Source organism: Marmota monax, unplaced genomic scaffold (assembly GCF_021218885.2).
Source record: "Marmota monax isolate L192 unplaced genomic scaffold, Marmota_monax_Labrador192_F-V1.1 WCK01_AAM20220418_F8-fsc00168, whole genome shotgun sequence".
Lineage (NCBI taxonomy): Eukaryota > Metazoa > Chordata > Mammalia > Rodentia > Sciuridae > Marmota > Marmota monax.
Window position 1 is genome coordinate 3,404,869 of NW_026692492.1, and position 21,689 is coordinate 3,426,557.

Genomic DNA, 21,689 nt, shown 5'->3' on the forward strand with positions numbered 1-21,689 from the left:
GATGGAGATGGGTGGATGGATGGTGGATGGAGATGGATGGGTGGATGGATGGTGGGATGGATGGATGGATGGTGGATGGATGGTGGATGGGATGGGTGGGTGGATGGATGGATGGATGGATGGGATGGGTGGATGGATGGGATGGGTGGGTGGATGGGTGGATGGGTGATGGGATGGAGGGGATGATATGTGGATGGATGATGGATGGATGGATGGATGCAAAGATAAATGATGGATGGACAGATGGGTGGATGGGTGGATGGGTGGATGGAGATGGATGGATTAATGGGTGGATGGGTGGGTGGGTGGGTGGATGGATGGATGGGTGGGTGGATGGATGGATGGATGGACAGATGGATGGGTGGATGGATGGGTGGATGGGTGGATGGTGGATGGGTGGGTGGATGATGGATGGGGGTGGATGGATGGGTGGATGGGTGGATGGGTGGTGATGGATGGGTGGGGATGGGTGGGTGGATGGATGGGTGGATGGTGGATGGGTGGATGGTGGATGGGTGGATGGTGGATGGGTGGATGGATGGGTGGGTGGGTGGATGGGTGGGTGGATGGGTGAGTGGGTGGGTGGATGGGTGAATGGATGGATGGTGGATGGAGATGGATGGGTGGATGGATGGAGATGGGTGGATGGATGGTGGATGGAGATGGATGGGTGGATGGATGGTGGATGGATGGATGGATGGATGGATGGATGGATGGTGGATGGAGATGGGTGGGTGGATGGATGGATATGGATGGATGGAGATGGGTGGATGGATGGAGATGGGTGGGTGGATGGGTGGATGGGTAGATGGAGACATGGAAGGCAGGATGAATATAAAGATGGATGGATTGATGGATGGATGGATGGATGCAAAGATAAATGATGGATGGACAGATGGGTGGATGGGTGGATGGGTGGATGGAGATGGATGCATTAATGGGTGGATGGGTGGGTGGATGGGTGGATGGAGGTGGATGGACACATGGATGGTGGAAAGGTGGATGAATGATGGACGCGTGGTGGGTGGATGGAGAGGTGGAGGGCAGGTGGGTGGTGGAGAGGTGGATGTGCAGATGCAGTAAGAAAAGGGTTGGACCCCAGGATCCCATGGTCCCTCTGAGGCCAGGGCTGTTGAAACCCCACAGCCTGGGGACGTCACAGCACGGTGACACCTTCTCTGCATTTCCGGGGCAGAAGTCTCTCTCCAGGTGTCCCCGGGCTGCGCTCTGTCTGAGCCTCGGGGAGCGTCCCTGCTGCCTGTCCAGCGTCTGCTGACCACCCGTCATCCTTGCCCGGTTGCCACGTGGCTCTGTCTGCACCTCTGGGTTCACACTGGGTCCCCTTGTCTGTCTCCCAGTCCGTTTTTCTGAGAAGGACGCCCAGTCATCTCAGACTGAGGCCAGACCACACCTCCGCCCCGCCCCACCATGCCTCTGGATGGCGTCCGCAAAGATCCTGGTTTGCAAATAAGTCCCCGCCTGCAGGTCCCCGAGGAGCAGACCACCTCAGCTTCTCCTTCAGGGGGACACAGTTCCATCCGTCACCTCCCCTGACCCATCCTCCCAGAGCCCTGGTTCTGAGTTCCTTGTCTGACTTGGAGGGAGGGACAGCAGCAGCTGGAGGCCACAGCTGGAGGCTGGGACTTCTTCCCTGGCCTCCCCAGACCCTCGCACACCAGGCAGCTGCCCCCCCGTCCCCAGGGTGCCCCACCTCCTTGGGCACCTGCAGGGGACCCCAGCCCTTCCCCTCCCCTGCGTGCAGAAATAATGATCCTTGGCTTCCTCCTTCGGGGTCATAAACCGTCTGCAGGTTGTGAGTCACAGTCACAGGAAGCCCAGCACAAGTCTGAAACCGCCCCTGCTCCCCGGTCACCTGATGAGCCCTCTGGAGGTGCAGCTGTGGCCGCCCTGCAGGCAGGACTGGCTGGTCCCTAAACAGCCCGGCTGGGCTGCCGTTTCTGAGCTCTCCTGCAAATGGCCGAGCCCGCCCGGCTCTGCAGCAAGGCAGGGGCAGGATGTCCACCCCCCCCCCCGGGTGGCTTTGATTCTGGGCTGACCGCTGGCCCCACAGCTGCAATCTCTAGATGCATGTCGATGGCTCCGTGATGACATTAGGATTTGGGTGGAAAGGCACCGGGCAGGGGACCTCTGGGGAATTCGGGGACGGAGAGGACTAGTGGACACTGGGAAAGATGGCGTCCAGCCTCAGACAGTCAGGGGTCACCCCCTCAGACCCTGGGCAGGAGGGGGACGCTGGCCAGAGGGGACCTGGGCACGGGCAGAGGTGGCAGGGTCGGAAGGGTGGTGCCCCAGTCCGTGCAAGGTCAGGTACACACAGAAGTGGTCCTCAGAGGACCCCATGTTGAGTGACCAGCTCAATGCCACCAAGGGCTGGCCCCAGTTGAATGCACACAGGTGACACGCAGGTGACCTGCCAGGGGGGCAGGAGCTGGACAGGCAGGAGGAGCCTCCCTGGAGCCCGAGGACGGGGCTCAGCCGGGGACCGCGGTCCAGCCTCCGCCCTCCAGGGTGGGGACCTGCTCAGGTCTTCCAAGTCACCCAGTTTGTGGAACCTTCCCACGTGACTGTTCCCCGAGGTAGACGCTGATGACACTGCTTTTATGTTCCCCGTCCTCCGTGTGACGACAGGTAGCTACAGACAGTTAGATAAATAGGTGACCGATAATCAATAGGTCCAGGAAATCAGTAGATGGTGAATGTAAGTGATGGGTACGTGAGTAACAGCTGTGTGATGGACAAGTCCTGCCCACAGGTCTCCTGGGCACCGGGGGCCTCTGGGGCTGGGGCTCTCTGGGGTGGGCTGTGCTGTGCGCTGCAGGAGGTGGAGCAGCCTCTCTGGGCCCCACACACCAGGAGCCAGGAGCAGCCCCACCCAGAGTGTGAGAGCCACCTGGACAGACAGGATGGGTCGATGACAGAGAGATAGATGGACAGACAGAACTGGCAGATGGCAGATAGATAGACAGACAGGTGGATAGATAGGTAGACAGGATGGATAGATGACAGATGATAGATAGATGATAGACAGAACTGGTGGATGACAGAGAGATAGATAGATGATAGATACATAGATACATAGATGGACAGACAGGATTAGTAGATAATAGATAAATAGATAGGCAGACAGGATTGGTAGATAATAGATAGATAGGCAGAGAGATAGATGACAGACAGACAGATGACAGCTGGGTGGACGGATGATGGACAGAGACTCGGTCCTGCAGGTCTCCTGGGCACTGGGGGCCTCTGGGGCTGGGGGTGGTCTGGGGTGGGCTGTGCTGTGCGCTGCAGGAGGTGGAGCAGCCTCTCTGGGCCCCACACACCAGGAGCCAGGAGCAGCCCCTCCCGGCTAAGTTCATGAGAACTGATTCTAGACATTTCCTAGTGACCTCTGAGAGGGAAAATAAAAAGGTCACCCGGGTTGAGAACCTCTCCCTGACCCCCTGGCTAAACGGCACCCCCTAACCACTTGTCCTGCGCCACGGCCCTGAGCTGTGAGGGACTCGGGGCTACTCGTCGCCCTGGGGGGACCCCCTGTGATATGGACCAGGACCTCCGGGTCCCCTGTGCGGATTCCAGGGTGTCACCCCCAGCTTGGATCCCCCCTGAGCCCGCGTGGCCTCTGCTTGGGCTCCGTGAAAGGACCACGGGGCTGCGCTGAGGGACCGGCTCGGCTGCTGACCACAGCGGCCCTGTGACCTCAATCTCCTCTTCAGTCAGACCCGAAACATGTCACTTTCTCACCTCCAGCCCAGGGACCGGCCACCGAGCCTCAGATACACAGAGAACTGTGCAAAAAAAAAAAAACCAGGCGTCGCAGGTGGAGGGGCCAGCACGGACCCCCGGTCCAGCTGGGCGGACGCAGGCACTTCCTGGGATGCCCTCGGGCCCGGGACTCAGCCGAGATCCCCTGAGGCGGGTCCCGGCAGCTCCGCGGTGTCCGTGGTGACACTCCAAAGCTCGTCCCTCGACCCAGGTGCGTGTGAGGCGCTGTGTCCTCCTGGGGGCGTGGGGGGTCCCCAGGGACGGGGACGGGTTGAAGGCTGCATCCAGGCAGGCGAGTCCCGGTGACTTAAGGGGACGTGGAGCCCCTGGGACAGGTCCCCCACCCCATCCTGGACCTCTGGCCCTGGCCGCCGTCCTTCTAGAACCTTCTGGCTGGGCTCCCAGGTGGGGTGTGACATGGGGACAGGTCTCAAGTAGCCTTGGGGTGGGAACCTGGGGACCTTGAGCCCACGGGGGCTCTGCTGAAGCACCAGGGGACAGATGGGTCCTCAGACCACCCACCTTCTATCCGTCCATCCACCCATCCACCCACCCATCTGTCCATCCATCCGTCCACCTATCTGTCCATCCATCCACCTATCTGTCCATCCATCCACCCTCCTATCTGTCCATGCATCCGTCCACCTATCTGTCCATGCATCCGTCCACCTATCTGTCCATGCATCCGTCCACCTATCTGTCCATCCATCCGTCCACCTATCTGTCCATGCATCCGTCCACCTATCTGTCCATGCATCCGTCCACCTATCTGTCCATGCATCCGCCCTCCTATCTGTCCATGCATCCGTCCACCTATCTGTCCATGCATCCGTCCACCTATCTGTCCATGCATCCGCCCTCCTATCTGTCCATGCATCCGTCCACCTATCTGTCCATGCATCCGTCCACCTATCTGTCCATGCATCCGTCCACCTATCTGTCCATCCATCCGCCCTCCTATCTGTCCATGCATCCGTCCACCTATCTGTCCATGCATCCGTCCACCTATCTGTCCATCCATCCGCCCACCTATCTGTCCATCCATCCATCCACCCATCCATCCATCATCCGTCCATCCATCCGTCCACCCATCCATCCACCCATCCTTCCCTCCATCTGTCCATCCATCCATCCACCCATCCATCCATTTGTCCATCCACCCATCTGTCCATCCATCTGTCCACCCACCAATCCACCCATCCGTCCACCCATCTGTCCACACACCCATCCGTCCATCCATTGCCCACCTGTCCACCCACCCACCGCCATCTTGTTGGCCTCCCTCCCTCTCAGGTGTGTGACCCACCACCCCCTCTCTTCTATCCGTCCCTCTGTCCACCCAGCGTCCACCTACCTACCTATCCGCTATCGTCCGTCAAGGATCCACCATCCATCCCCCCGCCCGTCCCCCGCTCATCTCCGTCTCCTGTCCGCCCGTCTGTCCACTCATCTGAACTTCTCCCCCCCCCCCCGGGGTGAACAGCACGTGGATGTCTCTGGTCACCTCTGACCCTGGGTCCCTCCCAACCCCAGCGATCTCAGGGTGTCGGCCGTGCAGGGACAGGAAGTGAAACCGCCGGGGACCTGTCCACACGGAGGAGCCCTGTTCGCGCTGCCCCTGGGTTGGACGGGCTGAGCGACGGCCGATGGTGGACGGGGGTCTAAGTGACATCCGTGAAATGCGGGCTGCTCGGTGGCCTAGTTCTAGGGGGTCACGGGGACAAGACCCCACAGAGGCCAGAGTGTCCCCGTCCCTCTGAACAGTGACAGCTCACAATTGTCATTTAAAAAATCAGCAGCACTCTCACGCAGCGCATGGCAGATGACCGGGCACCGGGGTTCCCAGCTCATGGTGACCGCGTCCTTGTGGGCCAGCTGGGGCAGGGACGGTCCCTCCGAGGAGCCTACCAACTGGGGACCCGCCGTTCGCACGGGACAGCAGACCTGAAACCCTCCATCGGGGGGCCCCCAGGGGAAGTAGCCAGGGACCCAGAGGGGGACCAAAAGAGGAACCGGCTCCCCGTCCCAGTGATGGACACCCACACGGGGTCCCTACCCACGATTCACTGTGGACCAAAATCACTCCACGGAAAGTTCCAGAAACAAGGGGCGAGCGCTAAATTGCATGTCGTTGTGAGGAGCGTGAAAAAAATCTCCCCCTGGCCCACCGTCTGCTGCCCGAACGGGGATCGTGCCTTTGGGCAGTGTTTCCACCCAGTATGGGCTACCCTCCAGCCGTCAATCAGGAACCGCCCCACCCGGGACCCTAGGGACTGTCTCTGTCGGTCCCGTGACTTGTTTTATTTTTAAAATAGCCCCCAAGTCCAAGAGTCGGGATGCTGGCCACTCCGATGGGCCCAGGGGAAGCCGCGAAGCGGTTCCTTTGACGGACGGGAGGGAATCCTGCCTGCGTCCAGGAGAGAAAAATTGAAAAGATCTAAATTCTCTGCAGAAAGTGGCTGAAAATGTGGGAAAACCGTGAGACTTTCAGAGACAGACAGAGAGGAAAAAAGGGAAGAAACCACATTTATCCTCCCAGCCCAGGGTGGGGCCTGGGACTCTCCGGAGGGCCCCCGTGAGACCGAGATGTCCCCCCCCCCCCCCCCCCCCCCGCACGTGGGACAGCAGACCCCGGGGCACCGTGTAAAGGTCAGGGTCGAAATTCCCCAGGTCCCAGGGCGGAAGTGAGATCCAGGCGGCCCCAGGCTGCAGAGCATCCTGGGAAACCACCCTGTGGTGGCCCAGAGGTGGCCTCCCCGCGGACCAGGAGGCCTGCTGTGCTGCCTGGGCGCCCTGAGGTCTGGCCCCCAAAAGGGGTGACCCACATTGTCCCCACAGCTGGGGACACTGAAATCCCAAGTCCCAGGAAGCCCCTTGGTCCCTGCAAACCGGGCCACTGTGTGTGGCCACTGCTGAGAGGACACGCTGAGGGTTAGGGGTTTTTTAAACCCGTGCTTCAATTGTATACAAGTGTCATAGTTCCATGCATACAGCAGGCATCAAAAGTGGCCTTCCTGTGTCTCTCCCAGCCCCTAGCAGTCACTGTCCCGCTGGCCGGTGGCCTTAATTTGAGCTTCCATCCGGGAAAGAGAACACCCAGTGCCTGTCTCTCGGGGTCTGTCTTGTTTCGCCCAATAGAACACCCTCCAGTTGCATTTATTCAGCACCTGTCCTTGTTCCTGGCTGAGTAGTATTCTTCTTGTTGGTGGCTGGCTAATATTCCACCACTCCAGGGCATATACGCAAAGGAAATGAAATCGCGGTCCAGTGGCCTGCGGCCTCCCACGCACCGGCAGCATCCCCCAAACCAAGGCACGGTGTCACCTTGAACTGTCGTCTCCTTCCCGAGTCTGGAGCCTCTGCCGAAGACCCAAGGCGGGGGTCGGCTTTCAGGGCTCCTTGGTGGGCTCCTGTGGACGGCTGGACGCTCTTAGGCACGTGTCCATTACGACGTCACAGGCCCCGGGCATCGCGGTGTCCCAGGCCACTGCATCGCGGTGTCGCATGCCCCGGGCATCGCGGCGCTTGAATCTGGCCAATTCACACACCTGACCCTTCAGACGGATGCTTCTGACCTTGAGAACGTCCTCTGGGGTCCCCCGACCCGGGGTGGCCTGCAGGAGCTGGATACCTTGTCACCAGCACCCCCGGGGTTTGCCAGGACTGGGTACCTAGTAACCAGCACCTGGGTCATTTGCAAGGACTGGGTACCTAGTAACCAGCACCTGGGTCGTTTGCAAGGACTGGGTACCTAGTAACCAGCACCTGGGTCGTTTGCAAGGACTGGGTACCTAGTAACCAGCACCTGGGTCCTTTGCAAGGACTGGGTACCTAGTAACCAGCACCCCTGGTCTGCAGGAGCCGGATACGTTGTGGCCAGCACCGCCGGGTGGTCCGCAGCAGCTGGACACCTGGGAGCCGGCTGGACGCACCCTGTCACTGTGGACGTCTGTAGCTCGCTGCTTTGGGGACGCCTGGCACTTCGCAGCCCTGGACGCTCCTCTGAGCATGTGGCTGCAGACCCCCAGGTCCCGGCCACTGTCCTCTCTGCCTGTCGGAGACGGGCCTTGGCAGAGGCGGCGTGAGGGACAGGGGCTGTTGGCCTCTCCCTGTGGCCTGTCCCCTGGCTAACGCCCGGGTCCCCGAGGTCGGCCCACACGTCGGGGTCTGAGTCCAAGGCTGACCGCTCTCCAGTCCGTGGACTTGCCCGACTTTTCCTGCACCTGCTTGTCCCCTGATGGACATGGGGTGGATTGCATATTGGGGGGTTCCCTGGGCCCCGTTGGGTGTCCCGCCCAGGAGTGGGGACACCTGGCCACGTGGAAGCTTTATCTGGCAGAGAGTCCTGCAGCGTCTGGGACACTTTCCAGCAAATGTGACTCTTTAAAACCCTGTGGCCGGCCTCCCGCGCCCTGTACCCCGCATCCTGCTTCTTGGTAAGGAGGACAGGAGGCTAGCCATAGAGCCCCCCAGCCTGGGTGGTTAGATCAGCAGAGGTCTATCGCCCCTGCCCTGGAGGATGGAGGTCCGAGGTCCAGGTGTGGGCAGAAGTGGCTCCTCCTGACCCTCTCCCCTGGGCTGGCTGCCGCCGTCTTCTCCCTGGGTCCTCCCGGGGCGTCCCTCTGTGTGTGTCTGTGACCTCATCTCCTCCTCTACGAGGACCCCTGTCCTGCTGGGCCAGGGCCACCCTGGGACCTTGCAGCCCCTCCATCCCCTCTGCAAAGACCCATCTCCACACACACAGGCACGTCCCAAGGTCCTGGGGCCAGGGCCACCCTGGGGACCTCACTGCACCCCCATCCCCTCTGCCAAGACCCCTCTCCACCCACACAGGCACATTCCAAGGTCCTGGGGCCAGGGCTGAGCCGAGGGGCCTTGGAGACACCCAGCTCCCTGTGCACTCGGACTCCATCCCACAGGCCTGTCCCTCCCCCCTGGGTCTGCAGGGGACACTTTTCTGGGCTGCAGACACCCGACACCCACACGGAGACCCTAGGGAGCCCCCTTCTCCGAGTTTAAAAGGAGCCCCCTATAAAATCGATCCCAGGGGAGCCTCGCTGTAACCCACGGTCACCCAGGTTCCCCAGCGAACCTCCCGCGGCCACATGCTGAGTACACGGAGGGAGGGGACACTCTTTTATTTTAAACGTGTTCAAAATGCATTTTTTTTTTTTTTAATATGTGAAAGTCCCCTCGGGAGCGGCTCCACCCCGGGCCCTGAGAAAGAGGAACCCTCCCGGGTTTCGCAAGGTCCCTGCCCTTCAGCCAAACCCAGGGCCACAGGTGGCCGGCCGTCAGACCCGGGGACCCGTCAGGGGACAGGCGCTGACCTCCGAGCTCATGCAAACCGGCTGCCTCCCCTGGGCCAGGCAGGAGGGTCAGGGGACATTCAGAGAAGCCCCCGAGGCCAGTGCCCCCCGGGATCCCACTGTCCTGCGGCCCTCGTAAGTCAGGGGACCCCGGTGGCTGTGGGCGGGAGGCCCAGGGGACAGGAAGGATCCCGTCCTGTCCCGAGGAGCCCGGTCACCAGCGCCTTGGGCACGGGGACCCGGGGACACCTGTGTTTTGCTTTCGGTTTTCTGTTTTGGGGACGACGGGAGGCCCCTTCTGGTTTCCGTGATTCAAAACAGTCGGCGTCGATGGAGCTGAAAATGTGCTGGCCCCGGGGTCCAGAGGTGGCCCCGTCTGTGGGATTTTGGGGAATCCAAAGGGGACACACGTCCCCCAGAACATTCTCATCACCCCAAAGGAGACCCCAGTCCCCATTAGACAGGGTCTCTGCCTCAGGTCCCAGGAACCACCAATGACCTTCCTGTCCCCGTGTGCTGGCCTGCTCTGGGTAAATCACGTGTGTCCCTGGGTGTCTGGTGTCTTGCTGAGCCGCGCATCCTTGAGGCCCATCCAAGTGCTAGCAGGGGACAGCTCCGTTCCTCTTCCTGGGCTCCTCTTCCTGGCTGAGTAATATTCCACAGTGTGACAGACACATCTGTGTGCCTGGGCACCCCGGTGGACACCGCCGCTGTGGACATCCAGGCACAGCTCGGCGCTGACGTCGGTCATCGGTTCTGGGGGGGGCGGGGCAGGAGGGATGCTGGATGGCCCGTCTGTCACTGTGAACTCTGCCGTTTCAGGGTGACCTGTCAGGGTTGGGGGAACGGCCAGCCAGGTCCACAGTGGACGCACGTTCGCCTTCCCGCCAGCACACGAGGGTTCCCTTCCCCGGGTCCCTGTGTGTCCTCTGATCTCAGCCACCTCCGTGGGCACGAAGTGGCCTCTCGGGGCCCCTGCAGCAAGTCCATCACCTCCTGCCTTTCTGCCAGGGTCAGTGACCACTACACTACTCAGTGAGAGGCGAGAAACCATGTCCACTACTGTGCATGTAAGGATCTCCATGGGTATGCATGATCCCCACGGGTAAGCATGTGATGATCCCCACGGGTATGCATGTGATGGTCCCCATAGGTGTGCATGTAATGATCCCCACGGGTATGCATGTAAGAATCCCCATGGGTATGCATGCAATAACTCCCATAGGTATGCGTGTAATAATCCCCATATGTATGCATGCAATAATCCCCATAGGTATGCATGTAATAATCCCCATAGATATGCATGCAATAATTTCCATAGGTATGCATGTGATAATCCCCATATGTATGCATGCAATAATTCCCATGGGTATGCATGTAATAATCCCCATATGTATGCATGTAATAATCCCCATGGGTATGCATGCAATAATCCCTATAGGTATGCATGCAATAATCCCATAGGTATACATGCAATAATCCCCATAGGTATGCATGTAGTAATTCCCATGTGTATGCATGCAATAATCCCCATGGGTATGCATAAAATAATCCACATAGGTATGCATGTAATAATCCCCATGGGTATGCATGCAATAATCCCCATAGGTATGCATGCAATAATCCCCACAGGTATGCATGCAATGATCCCCACAGGTATGCATGCAATGATCCCCATTGTTATGCATGTAATAATCCCCACAGGTATGCATGCAATAATGTGGGAACAATCACATCCTCCCAATAATCTATAATAATAATCTATAATACAATGGTAGTGACGTCAGGTATGGCTCTGTCACACACAGTCACCTGCCAGCCAGGCTGGTAAGTCATATGTCTATCATACGCACACTTCAGAGTTCAGGTGCAGTTTGCAGGAGACGTGTGCATAAGATGCACAGCACACTCATTGCCCGTAAAATGCCACACGGTCCAGCCTCACAGGGGACGTGCGTGACGGGCATGACTGGCGTCCTGGATTGTAGATCTGTGCCATCCCGTGCCTCACGGACAGCGTCACACATGATCCAGTTCAGACAGATGCAGTGAGTGTGCGGGGTTCATGAGCAGGTGACATCCATGATGTCATAGAGCAGAACACAGGCCCGTGTCACCCAGGCCACCTGTTCTGTGGTCTATCAATTAGTGACCCTGGTCCAGCCTCTGCCGCCCAGGGTGGGAGCGACCTTGTCCTCTGGGAGCCTGGCACCCGGGGCAGCCCCAGCACCCGCCCAGGGGACTGACTGTAGGAGAAGCCCAACTGTCTCCAGGTGCAGATGGATGCATCTGGTCCTGACGGCGGCTGCCTCCGGCCAATCTTGTCACACCACCGCCTCCGTGAGATCTGCAGCCCAGACGCTGTATTGGTCAACCCTTCCGTCTGAGGCTGTCACCGTTAAGCCATAAGGGGATGTCACTCTGAACGGCCAAGAGGGCGAGGCCACCCACTGGCGGAGGGATGGAAAGACGGCCGTTCCTCTGTGGAGTGGAATAGTACTCAGCCATGAAAACAGAGGCATTCCACACCGGTTCCATTGGAAAGCAGGATTCGGGGGAGTGATAGAAAGCTGGATCCCTCGCTGTCAGGGGGCTGAGGGGGACAAAGGAAGAACAGGGTTAACCGTGGCGCGGTTCAGGGTTGGCGTGAAAATCTTGTAGGGTGGGTCGACTGCGCCCCAGTAAAGCTGTTTTTCTTAAGCAAATAAGAACAGGGGGGCCCCCCTGGTGCTCGCCAGGCCACGAACCCTGGGCCTCCTCTTGCAAGATCTTGCAAAGTGGCCCCGAGCGAGCCCCGTGGGGGGGGGGGGCAGGGGCTGGGGCTGCACCAGCTGCGCCCTGCGCGCTCCGGGGGGCCTCTGGCTGCCGTGGCGACGCGGCCAACCGTTAATCTCGTTTTGCAGAGTTGCCTCCCCTCGGTCGGGGCCTCCGCAGGAGCAGCTGCAAACCGCAGGCGCCTCGGTTTCAGGGAAGCGGAGGCCGTTAGAGCTGATTTCCTGATTAATGGTCCGTGCAACCCGCCGAGCCGCGCGCGCGCGCGCGCGCCCCTACCCAGGCCCTGACCGCTGCCTTCCTGGGCCGGCCGCCGGGGACCGCTCAGTGCAGAGCCAGCACTGCAGACCGAGGAGCCCGGGGTGCTCGGGGGAGGGTGCAGGGGGCCGCCCACCAGGAGCCAGGTGCACCCAGAACAGCCGACGGCGGTGGAGGCGGGGCGCGCTGGGGCGGCAGATGCCCTGCGCTCTTGCTCCTTTCTTGCATCACCTGCGCGCCCCACGGCTCTGGCCTGGGTTCAAGGGCGCGTGGTATTTAAATGTGCACGAGGCAGAGGCGTCCAGCTGCGGGGGGGGGGGGTTCTCCTGCGTCCCCAGCTCTGCGCGCAGAAATGGAGAGAGCAGCCCCAGGCGCCTCGCCCTGAGCGCGCGGCTCCCTCGCCCGTATTTTTCCAGAGCCCAACCTGGGGACTGGACCCAGGGGTCGCTGTACCGCCCCTTTTTTGGTATCTTAGTTGCAGACTGCGTCTCCCTGAGTGGCTTAGCTCCCCACCACGTTGCTGAGGCTGGCCTCCAACTTGCAAACCTCCTGCCCCAGCCTCCTGAGCCCCTGGGATGACACGGGTGCAGATCTTTTTCCCCAAGGTGTGCGGGGAGCTTAGAACGGGAAGCACCCAGATGGCCGCGGGTTGGACTCTCTGTCCCGCACCCACTCCTCGGGCGCAGGTGCTTCCTGCTGATAGATTCGCTCGCAGGGTGCGCCCAGGGCCAAAGGGCCAACGCCCGCTCTCGGCGGCCCGGAGGGTCCCTGGGGCTGGTCCTGGGAGCAGAGGGCGCCCCGGGGCCGCCCGGGAGCCCATGCAGGGTCTGTGCTGGACACGGAGACCCCGGCCCCTGCGTGCATTTTAACAGGCTCCTTCTGCAAACCGAGAGCCACGTGCGCCCCGGTGGCTGGTCTGTTTGGTTTCACTTTCCTGCTTAATAGGGCGAAGGCCTTTTCCTCCATCCCCCGAGGCAGAGGGGAGGCGTGTGCCTCGGGACCCCTGAAATGACCCCCAGAGGGGCTTTGGGAGGCCCCTCGGCCGGATGGGCACAGAGAGCGTCCCTGTTCGGCTCCAGGCCCTGGCGTCCCCGGGCGGGTCCCTGCACCACTGAACGCAGGAGCGCGCGGTGCGCATTGTCCGGCCCCAAAGATGTGGCCCTTGCAGATCAGCGAAGAAAAGAAAGGGCGGACACTTGAGTCCAAGTCGGATCGCGTGGTCAGCAACCCCCGGGGGGGACCGGTCACTCAGCTGGACAGGCAGGAAACTCAGCAGGGGCTGAGGCTGCAGAGGTGCTGGACGCGGAGGTCTTCTCCAGGGGACGCCAATGTTTGGCCTTAGATCCTTGGAAGGACCTGATCCCCCGTGGACAGACACCTGTGGAGACGGGTGATAGATAGACACGTGTCTGTATAGATGATTGACAGGTGTGCACCTAGATGACCACCGGGGAGATTTCTAGACGAGTGGCTGATGGATAGATGCAGCTTTACACAGGGTTCCTTTGTCTAGGGGGAAACCTCAGACTTTGTTCCTCGGCCCTTCGACTGATGGGACGAGGCCCACCCCCACCAGATTTTCGACTTAAGTCATCCCAGAAACACCCTCCCGGGAGGGTCCACTCGCCGTCCCTGCGCCTCGTGGACACTGACCCCGACTGGCCACGGGGCTCAGCACCCGCGATGGAACCTCCCCGCAGGGTTAAACAGAGACCCCCCAGACAGACATCTGGGTTTCCCCAACTCTGACGCCCCGCATTCGGGTTGCATAACCCTTCCCCCCCCCCGCCCCCCCCAAAGAGGTGAGCATATTTGGAAAAGGTGACAGGAACTCATTTGCAAAGTCAAGAAAGGGAACCAGACACAAGCTGGGTGGCAGATGGCCCTGTGGAAGCCGAGCCCGGTCCCCCGTCGGCTCCGCCATTTCAGCAGCAGCGTCGCGGACGGTAAGTCCCAAGCCTTCTTCTGGGGCCGCTTGGACAGTATCCACCTGCCCTTCACTTTGGGGGACCCGGTTGGGGACACACTGATGGGTTTCTAAAACGCCCCAGAGACCCACACGGGGTGCGTTGGGTCACCTAAATGACCCCCCGAGGGGCTTTGGGAGCCCCCTTGGTGGGATGTGCACAGAGAGCGTCCCTGTGCACACAGACTTATCTGTGCCAGATCCTGGAGCGTCCCTCCACCATTTCCTCCAACCTCCACATGCCCCCAAACCAGGGGGTTGGGGACAGACACGGGGGCACGCGCCTGAGATCCCAGCTACTCAGGAGGCTGAGGCAGGAGGACCACACGGTGGAGGCCAGCCTCGGCACCTTAGCAAATAAAAAATCTAGGCCGGGTGCAGTGGCCCACGCTGTCACCCAGCGGCTGGGGAGGCTGAGGCGGGAGGCCACAGCGAGGCCCTAAGCGGCTCAGGGAGGCCCTGTCACTAAATAAGATGCCCAATAGGGCTGGGGACGGGGCTCAGGGGTGGGGGGGCCCCGAGTTCAATTCTCAGCCCTAGAGAAGGAAAAAAAGTGGGTTTTTTTTTTTTTTTTAGTTTTGAGGCTCGGGATGGGACCCAGGGCCCTGTGCTTGCTAAGGACATCTGTACCTCAGAGCCACTGTCCCAGACCCCGAGATTCTGTGGGACTTAAAATCCATGGGGCCTCGGGGTGGGGCAGGGGAGAGGCCACAGGGACCCTAATTTGCCTTCCCCTGAGCGGCCCCCCATGGCAGCTCCCAGGTGGAGCCAGGTGCCTGGGTGACGGGCAGTCCCTGGGGCAGCCGAGCCACCCCTCTGGACCAGCCCCCACCTCCGTGTAGCCAGGCAAATGCCGCCGGTCTCCCGGGACCCTGATTCGGCGGGGGGGACCTCGATTTGACCCTGTGCAAATGAGGAACCAGCCTGAGAGCCAGGCCGGCCTCTGGGACATCCCTCCCCACCCTGGAGGTGACCCAGATCACCTCTCCTGGGCTTGGAAGTGAGGTCGCTGGGCGATGTGCAGCGTCCTCGGCGACCCAAGGTGGAAGCCAGCGCAGCGTCCCTCACGACACGCTCCCTCAACTTCCAGGGAGAAAGACACAGAGAAGGAGCAAAGGAGCTTCCGGGTGCTCAGAGGCCTGAGTGCCAAGGGGCAGGTGGGGCGCCAGGTCCCTTGTCCCTGGGGAGCAGGCAGGGCCCCTTCCGGCATGTTCTCCGTGACAGTAGAACATACTGGGACACGTCCTCCGTAAATGGATTGTCACTTCTCCTCCTTCTGGTTTGAACTGGTGTAGAATCACCCAGGTCCTGTGGTCATATATGCACCCGGGGTCACCCTGTCCCATTCATTCTCCTGTCCTTCCTACCCCTCCCCCTCCCCTCCCTTGAGTCCCCTCTGCCTAGTCCACCATACCTCTATTTGTCCCCTAGTCACCCTCTTACTGTGAGTTAGCATCCGCCTATCAGGGAGAACGTTTGTCCTCGGTCTTTTTGGGGACTTGCTTAGCTCGCTGGGCCTGGTGTCTCCCAACTCCATCCGTTTACCAGCGAACGCCATCATTTCATTCCTCTTCGTGGCTGAGTAATATTCCACGGCGGTCGCGTACCACATTTTCTTTACCCATTCACCGGCTGAAGGGCACCGAGGTGGCTCCCTGGGGACGGGGCTCCCCTGTCCCTGGGCCCCTGTGGCGCACGCCCTGACCCTTTCTGCGTCCCTCCCCTTGCAGGCCCGCGAGGATGAGCGCGCGTCCGCGGCGGCGGTGATGGGGCCGGTGGACATGAACGTGAGCGGCCCGGACAACGCGACGCTGCAGATGCTGCAGAACCCGGCGATCGCCGTGGCGCTGCCCGTGGTCTACTCGCTGGTGGTGCTGGTCAGCATCCCGGGCAACCTCTTCTCGCTGTGGGTGCTGTGCCGCCACATCGGGCCCAAGTCGCCGTCGGTCATCTTCATGATCAACCTGAGCGTCACGGACCTGATGCTGGCCAGCGTGCTGCCCTTCCAGATCTACTACCACTGCAACGGCCACCACTGGGTGTTCGGCGAGGTCCTCTGCAACGTGGTCACCGTGGCCTTCTACGCCAACATGTACTGCAGCATCCTGACCATGACCTGCATCAGCGTCGAGCGCTTCCTGGGCGTCGTCCACCCGCTCAGCTCCGCGCGCTGGCGCCGCCGCCGCTACGCGCTGGCCGCCTGCGCGGGCACCTGGGCGCTGCTGCTGGCCGCGCTCTTCCCGCTGGCGCGCACGGACCTCACCTACGAGGTGGACGCGCTGCGCATCGTCACGTGCTTCGACGTGCTCAAGTGGACCATGTTGCCCAGCGTGGCCATGTGGGCCCTGTTCCTCTTCACCATCTTCGTGCTCCTCTTCCTCATCCCCTTCGTGGTCACCGTGGCCTGCTACACGGCCACCATCACCAAGCTGCTGCGCTCGGCCGACGGCGGCCACGACCAGGGCCAGCGGCGCCGCGCCGTGTGCCTGGCCGCCGTGGTGCTGCTGGCCTTCGTCACCTGCTTCGCGCCCAACAACTTCGTGCTGCTGGTCCACATGGTCAGCCGGCTCTTCTTCGGCCGCAGCTACTACCACGTGTACAAGCTGACCCTCTGCCTCAGCTGCCTCAACAACTGCCTGGACCCCTTCGTCTACTACTTCGCCTCCCGCGAGTTCCAGCTGCGCCTGCGCCACTACCTGGGCTACGGCCGCCTGCCCAGCGACAGCCTGGACACGACGCGCAGGGACAGCCTCTTCTCCGCCAGGACACTCTCGGCGCGCTCCATGTCCGCCGGCCCCGGGGACGCGCTCGAGGGCACCGGCCGGCCCGGCCTCAAGAGGCAGGAGAGCGTCTTCTGAGCCTGCGAGTGACCTTTGCGGGAGGTCCAGTGGGGACACGCACCCCCCACGGCCACCCGGGAGGTGTGCAGAGACCACCTGCTCCCTACGGGGGGGGGAGCCACCAGGGGTCCCCAGGCCGCTGTGCCATGGAGCCCTGACCCGCTGCGTCTTCCTGCTCAGGGACCCTGTGGTCGAAGTCACCGGCGGCGAAACCCAGAGCGGTCAGGACCCAGCAGCGGAGACCACGGTGGCTTCACGGAGCAGCTTGCCCGGGGACTTGGATCCTGCACATTGTCACCGGGAGGTGCCTCCAGGGCTGGAGGCTTCTCAGCCACAGGCGGACACCTGGCTGGACCCCGCATGCCATTTGGGGACCAGGCACCAGTGAATAGCGTCCTCCTCCATTCAGGTCTGCGGGGACCTGGTGTGGGAACAGGGTCTCTGCAGAGGTGGTCAGTGCAGGGTCCTGAGATGGGCTCCTCCTGGGTCAGGGGGTCCTCATGCCATGGCCGTGTCCTCCTAAGGGACAGAGGAGGGGACACAGACCCAGAGGAGGACCACGTGGAGACGGAGGCAGAGACTGCAGTGGGGGGCCACCCGCCCAGGGCCACCTGGAGCCCAGGAGCTGGACAGGCAGGAGGAGCCCCCTGGAGCCCTGGAGGGGGCTCAGCCGGGGACCCTGGTCCAGCCTCTGCCCCCCAGGGACACATCAGCCCCTTGGACACTGAAGGTTCCCAAAGCCACATCTCTGACAGGCCACCATCTCCATCCTGTGACAGACCCCGCACCTCCCGCTCCTCCCGAGGATGATCCCGTGGGTCCCAGAGCGTGGGCCCACGGCGGCTTTTCCTGGCTGTCCCCGAGCAGAACCTAGAAAGTGACACTGAGTCAGACACGTCGAGGGTGGAAACCCTGAGCCAGCAAAATGGTCCCTGCGCGGGCTGTGGGCGTTTCGGAGGCAAAGAAAAAAAAAATCTACGAAAAACCTCAAACCACCAGCTCAGAGCCGAGCCCAGGAGCCTCAGGTCCTGCGTCCTGCGGAGATTTCGAGACCTGGTGACATCAGCAAATCTCTGCAGCTTGCGTCTGTCCCCTGGAGCACACCAGACCTGCAGCCCCCGTGGACAGAGGGACAGGGCAGAGCCAGCTTTTCTCCGGATGCTCTGGGCTGCCTACCCCCCTTTGCCCTGCCTAGGAGCCACGTCCAGGACCCCGATGTGACTTAGGCTCTGGAGTCTGTGGCTCCTGCCACCTGAGCCATGCTCTGTGACGTGTGTGTCCCACGACCCGAGTTCGAGGGTCGACGTGGCTTTGCGTTGAGCATTTTAATCCTGTTGACGCGCTGTGTGTGTTTTCTGGAATCTCGTCCCCTCGGTCCCCGGGCCTGAGGCTCGGACACCCCAAAGGATAGAGGGGTGTCCACAGCTGCAGAGACTCGGTCCCCGTCCCTCTGTCACTTGTGGACAGTGGAATTTTCATTGCTCTCCCGTGCATCCAAGATGGACCAGGACCGCCTCTCGGGCAGGAATGAGGACAGGGGACACCGAGGAGGGCCACCGGTTGAACGAGGGTCTTTAGCTTGTCCTTCAGGGCAGGACGTCAGGACCCCAGGGAAGTCCCCATCGGTGAGCTTTGCCCGTGGGTCAGCGGGGTCACCCCCAGGGACAGGCACGGGGCCATCTTTCAAAGGAAGCAGAGGTGCCCAAGAGACCCAAAGGGACATCATGTCCGCCGTCCCAGATCCCAAGAGTGGTGACGCTAGGCTGGTGCAGAAGCCAACCCCAGCGCCCCCCGGGGAGTCCTGGGCTGGACTTTGGTTCTGATCTAAAGTCCATGGACCAGTGTGTCCCGGAGGCCGCCAAGACCCTCCGCCATTTTGGATTTTCTCTGGAGAAATGGGAAGATTTCTCTCCCGGGGACGAGGACAAAGATCCAAGCCACCGGGCTCTCCTCCTCCTCCGCACCCCTGGGCTCGGGGGTCGGGCACTTGGAGTGGCCGGGATGCCCCAGCCCCAGGTCAGCAGCAGGGGACGGCCAAGAGGGCACCTCCAGGATCTGCTCTGGGAGGCTGTGGACACCGTGGTGAGGGCACTTCATGAGGTGGGGCACGTGGCTTCAGGTCCCCCCGCCCTGACCCTCAGGCAGATCTGACCTCCCAGAGTGCCCGCCCGTGGCCCCGCGGTCACTAAGATTCCCACCCCGTGCCCCACAACAGGAATCCTCCCGAAGCCTTAGCAAAAGCAGATGCGCTGACCCTCATCCCCAGTCTCCCCTCCCTGGCTGCTGGGACCCACCTGTCTGTCCCCCACCTATTGTTCCCTTCAGGGGGCTGGAAAGGACAGAATCCCCTTCCACTGGACGGCAGGACTGTCTTGTGCATTTCAGCCACAACAGGGGGTCCGGAATGTCCTCTGCACAAATGACCTGTAGTTGAGAGGATGGAAGGGTAGCTGTCCTGTGTGTCCTGATGACAGAGTGCACATGTGCGTGCCTGGATGGAGGCACCGCTCGGGACCCCGTGAATACGCACGGTGAGCCCACAGCACGACTCAGGGTCCCTCCAGGTGGGTTTTCAGGAAGGTGGACTTCAGGACTGGCTGGCTCAAGGAAACAGAGCCACAGGAAGGACGACTGGACGGGAACTCAGGTGGGTCTCCTCCCTCAAAGCCAGGAGGGTGCACTGCTCTGGTGGCCTCCCCCGAGATACGTCCACCCTAAAGCCACAATTATGTTCCAGCTGTATATCTTTTTACATGTTGAATATTAAACACCATGGTTGTTTTTTTTTTTTCCCTCTTTATATATTCGGCTCCTTTCTGGCTTCTCTCAGGGGTTTGCAGTCTCGTACGGTTTTGCGCATTTTGCTAGATCTACTCCTGGGTTCGCTGCGCTTCATTAATTCGGGTTGGAAATCCTTCCCGCCACCCGCGGCCTGCACTGCGCAGGCCCCGCCTCCGCCGAGCATGATTGACATTCGCTCTCCTCCGGCGCCACCTGCCGGCCGCTAGCGGGTACTGTGCCCAGGCTGGTCGGAGGTCCCCACGCGCCCCGCAGGGACCTTCATCCCCACACCTGCCTCCCTAACCCTAACCCTAATCCCCCGCGCCCATGCGGACCCCCATCTCCACCCACCCGTCCCCAGCGTTCCTCCGAACCCTACCCATGGCCCCACCGTCCCCTCAAAAGCTCCATTTGAAGGCTGCCCGTTGCGCTCCGTGACGCCCGCGGGTCTCTCCACGCGTGCCACTGGGGCCACCTTGCACTCACCCACCGCGCCCGCGCGGGGTACTACCAACGCCCACGTTCCAGCCCCCCAGCGCGCGCAGGCACCCTCCACACCTATGCTCCCCAGGGCGGTCAGCGGGACCCCACCGGATCCTGGTGCGGTGCGCCCCTCTGCGCCTCGCTCACCGCTCATTGCGTTCCCCACCGTGCGCCCCCGCACCGCGCCCTCAGAGCCCCCCACATTCCCAGGACCCCGCTGCGCCTGCAGCACGAACCCCCCTCTCCAAGCCTCCCAATGCGCCCGCAGGGTCCAGTCTCCACGGTGCCCACCACGCCCACAGGGCCCCCCAACCTCCGCCCTCCACGGTGCCCCACGTTCCTAGGCTGCCCACCGCGCGAGGGGTCCCTCCAATTTCCACGTGCCCCGCCAGGGCCGCAGGGGGCCCCGTTTGCCCACGCGCCTGTGGGGGCTGCCCATTCTCAACGAGCCCCGCTGCGCCCGCAGGGTCTTCCCAGTCCCGGTGACCCCGACAGGGGGTGTCCCCGTGCCCACAGCCCTCAGGGAACCCGCCGGCCTCCCGAACACCACGTGGCCACCCCGCGCTTGGGGACCCTCCCATCTCCGAGCCCTCCACCGCCCCTCGGGGCCCCCCCATCTCCACGGTCCCCATGGTGACACGGAAGCCGCTCCACCCCCCCCCCGACGGCTTCCGCGGGAGCCCCCCAGGGCCGCCGTCCACGGGTGTTGGCGGCGCCCCACCTCCACACCGTCCCTACAGGATCCCCGACCCTACGCCCGCCCGGCGCCCCCAAAGGTCCCCTAGGCTCCCGCCCCCACCGCGCCTGCGTGGCCCCGGGGTCCACGCCCCGTGCACTGTCCCCAGCGGGCGCCTAGCTTCCGGAGCCCCGGGCCCGGCCAGCTGCGCGCGCGGCCAGGGCGGGGCTCCGCTGTGCCGGGAACCCGGCGGCCGGCTGCAGCAGCGAGGCGTGGCGGGGGCGTGGCCTCGTCCCTGACAGGGAGGGGCCTGGGTGGTCTGTTGTCAAGGGCAACGAGTAGGAGGGGCGCGGCTTCTGGTCTAGTAGGGGCGGGGCCAGAGCGCGCGGTTGCCGGGGAGAGGAGTAGCAGGGCCGTGGCCTCGTCCCTGACAGGGCGGGGCCTGGGTGGTCTGTTGTCAAGAGCGACAAGTGGGCGGGGCGCGGCTTCTGGTCTAGCAGGGGCGGGGCCAGAGCGCGCGTTTGCGGGGGGGCGGGGGGCGAGGGGTAGCAGGGGCGTGGCTTCGCCTCTGACAGGGGCGGGGCCAGGGCACGCTGTTGCTAAGAAGGAGGCGGAGTCCTGACGTGCCTTCCTCTCTGACAAGGACGTAGTCTAGGCGTGGCGTAGAGACGGCACTGGCCGCCAAGTGGGGTGTGGCTTCTGAGGCGGACCTAGGACCCTGGCGCGCTCCTGCCGGGGGCGTGGCGTGGAGGGGCGCGTCTTCGTCTCTGACAGAGGCGGGGCCAGGGCGCGCAGTTGCCAAGGACTACGCGTAGTAG

General features: G+C 62.1%; 1 protein-coding gene across 7 annotated transcripts in view; it reads left to right on the plus strand.

Annotated features, from left to right (window-relative positions):
* The window catches only part of P2ry8 (P2Y receptor family member 8), a 28,690-nt gene extending 8,973 nt beyond the window's left edge, over window positions 1-19,717 (plus strand). Inside the window, exons 1-4 of one of the 7 annotated variants that reach the window (XM_058579074.1) lie at window positions 6,446-9,230; window positions 9,918-10,200; window positions 13,639-14,071; window positions 15,822-19,717. In XM_058579074.1, coding sequence (XP_058435057.1) covers window positions 15,858-16,949 — 1,092 coding nt within the window. In that variant the 5' untranslated portion in view covers window positions 6,446-9,230; window positions 9,918-10,200; window positions 13,639-14,071; window positions 15,822-15,857 and the 3' untranslated portion in view covers window positions 16,950-19,717. Of the gene's footprint in view, window positions 1-6,444; window positions 9,231-9,917; window positions 10,201-11,962; window positions 14,072-15,821 lie in introns of those variants that run through there. The other 6 variants (XM_046443437.2, XM_046443441.2, XM_046443438.2 and 3 more) reach the window with 6 other exon arrangements.
* Window positions 19,718-21,689: the final 1,972 nt, after the last annotated feature.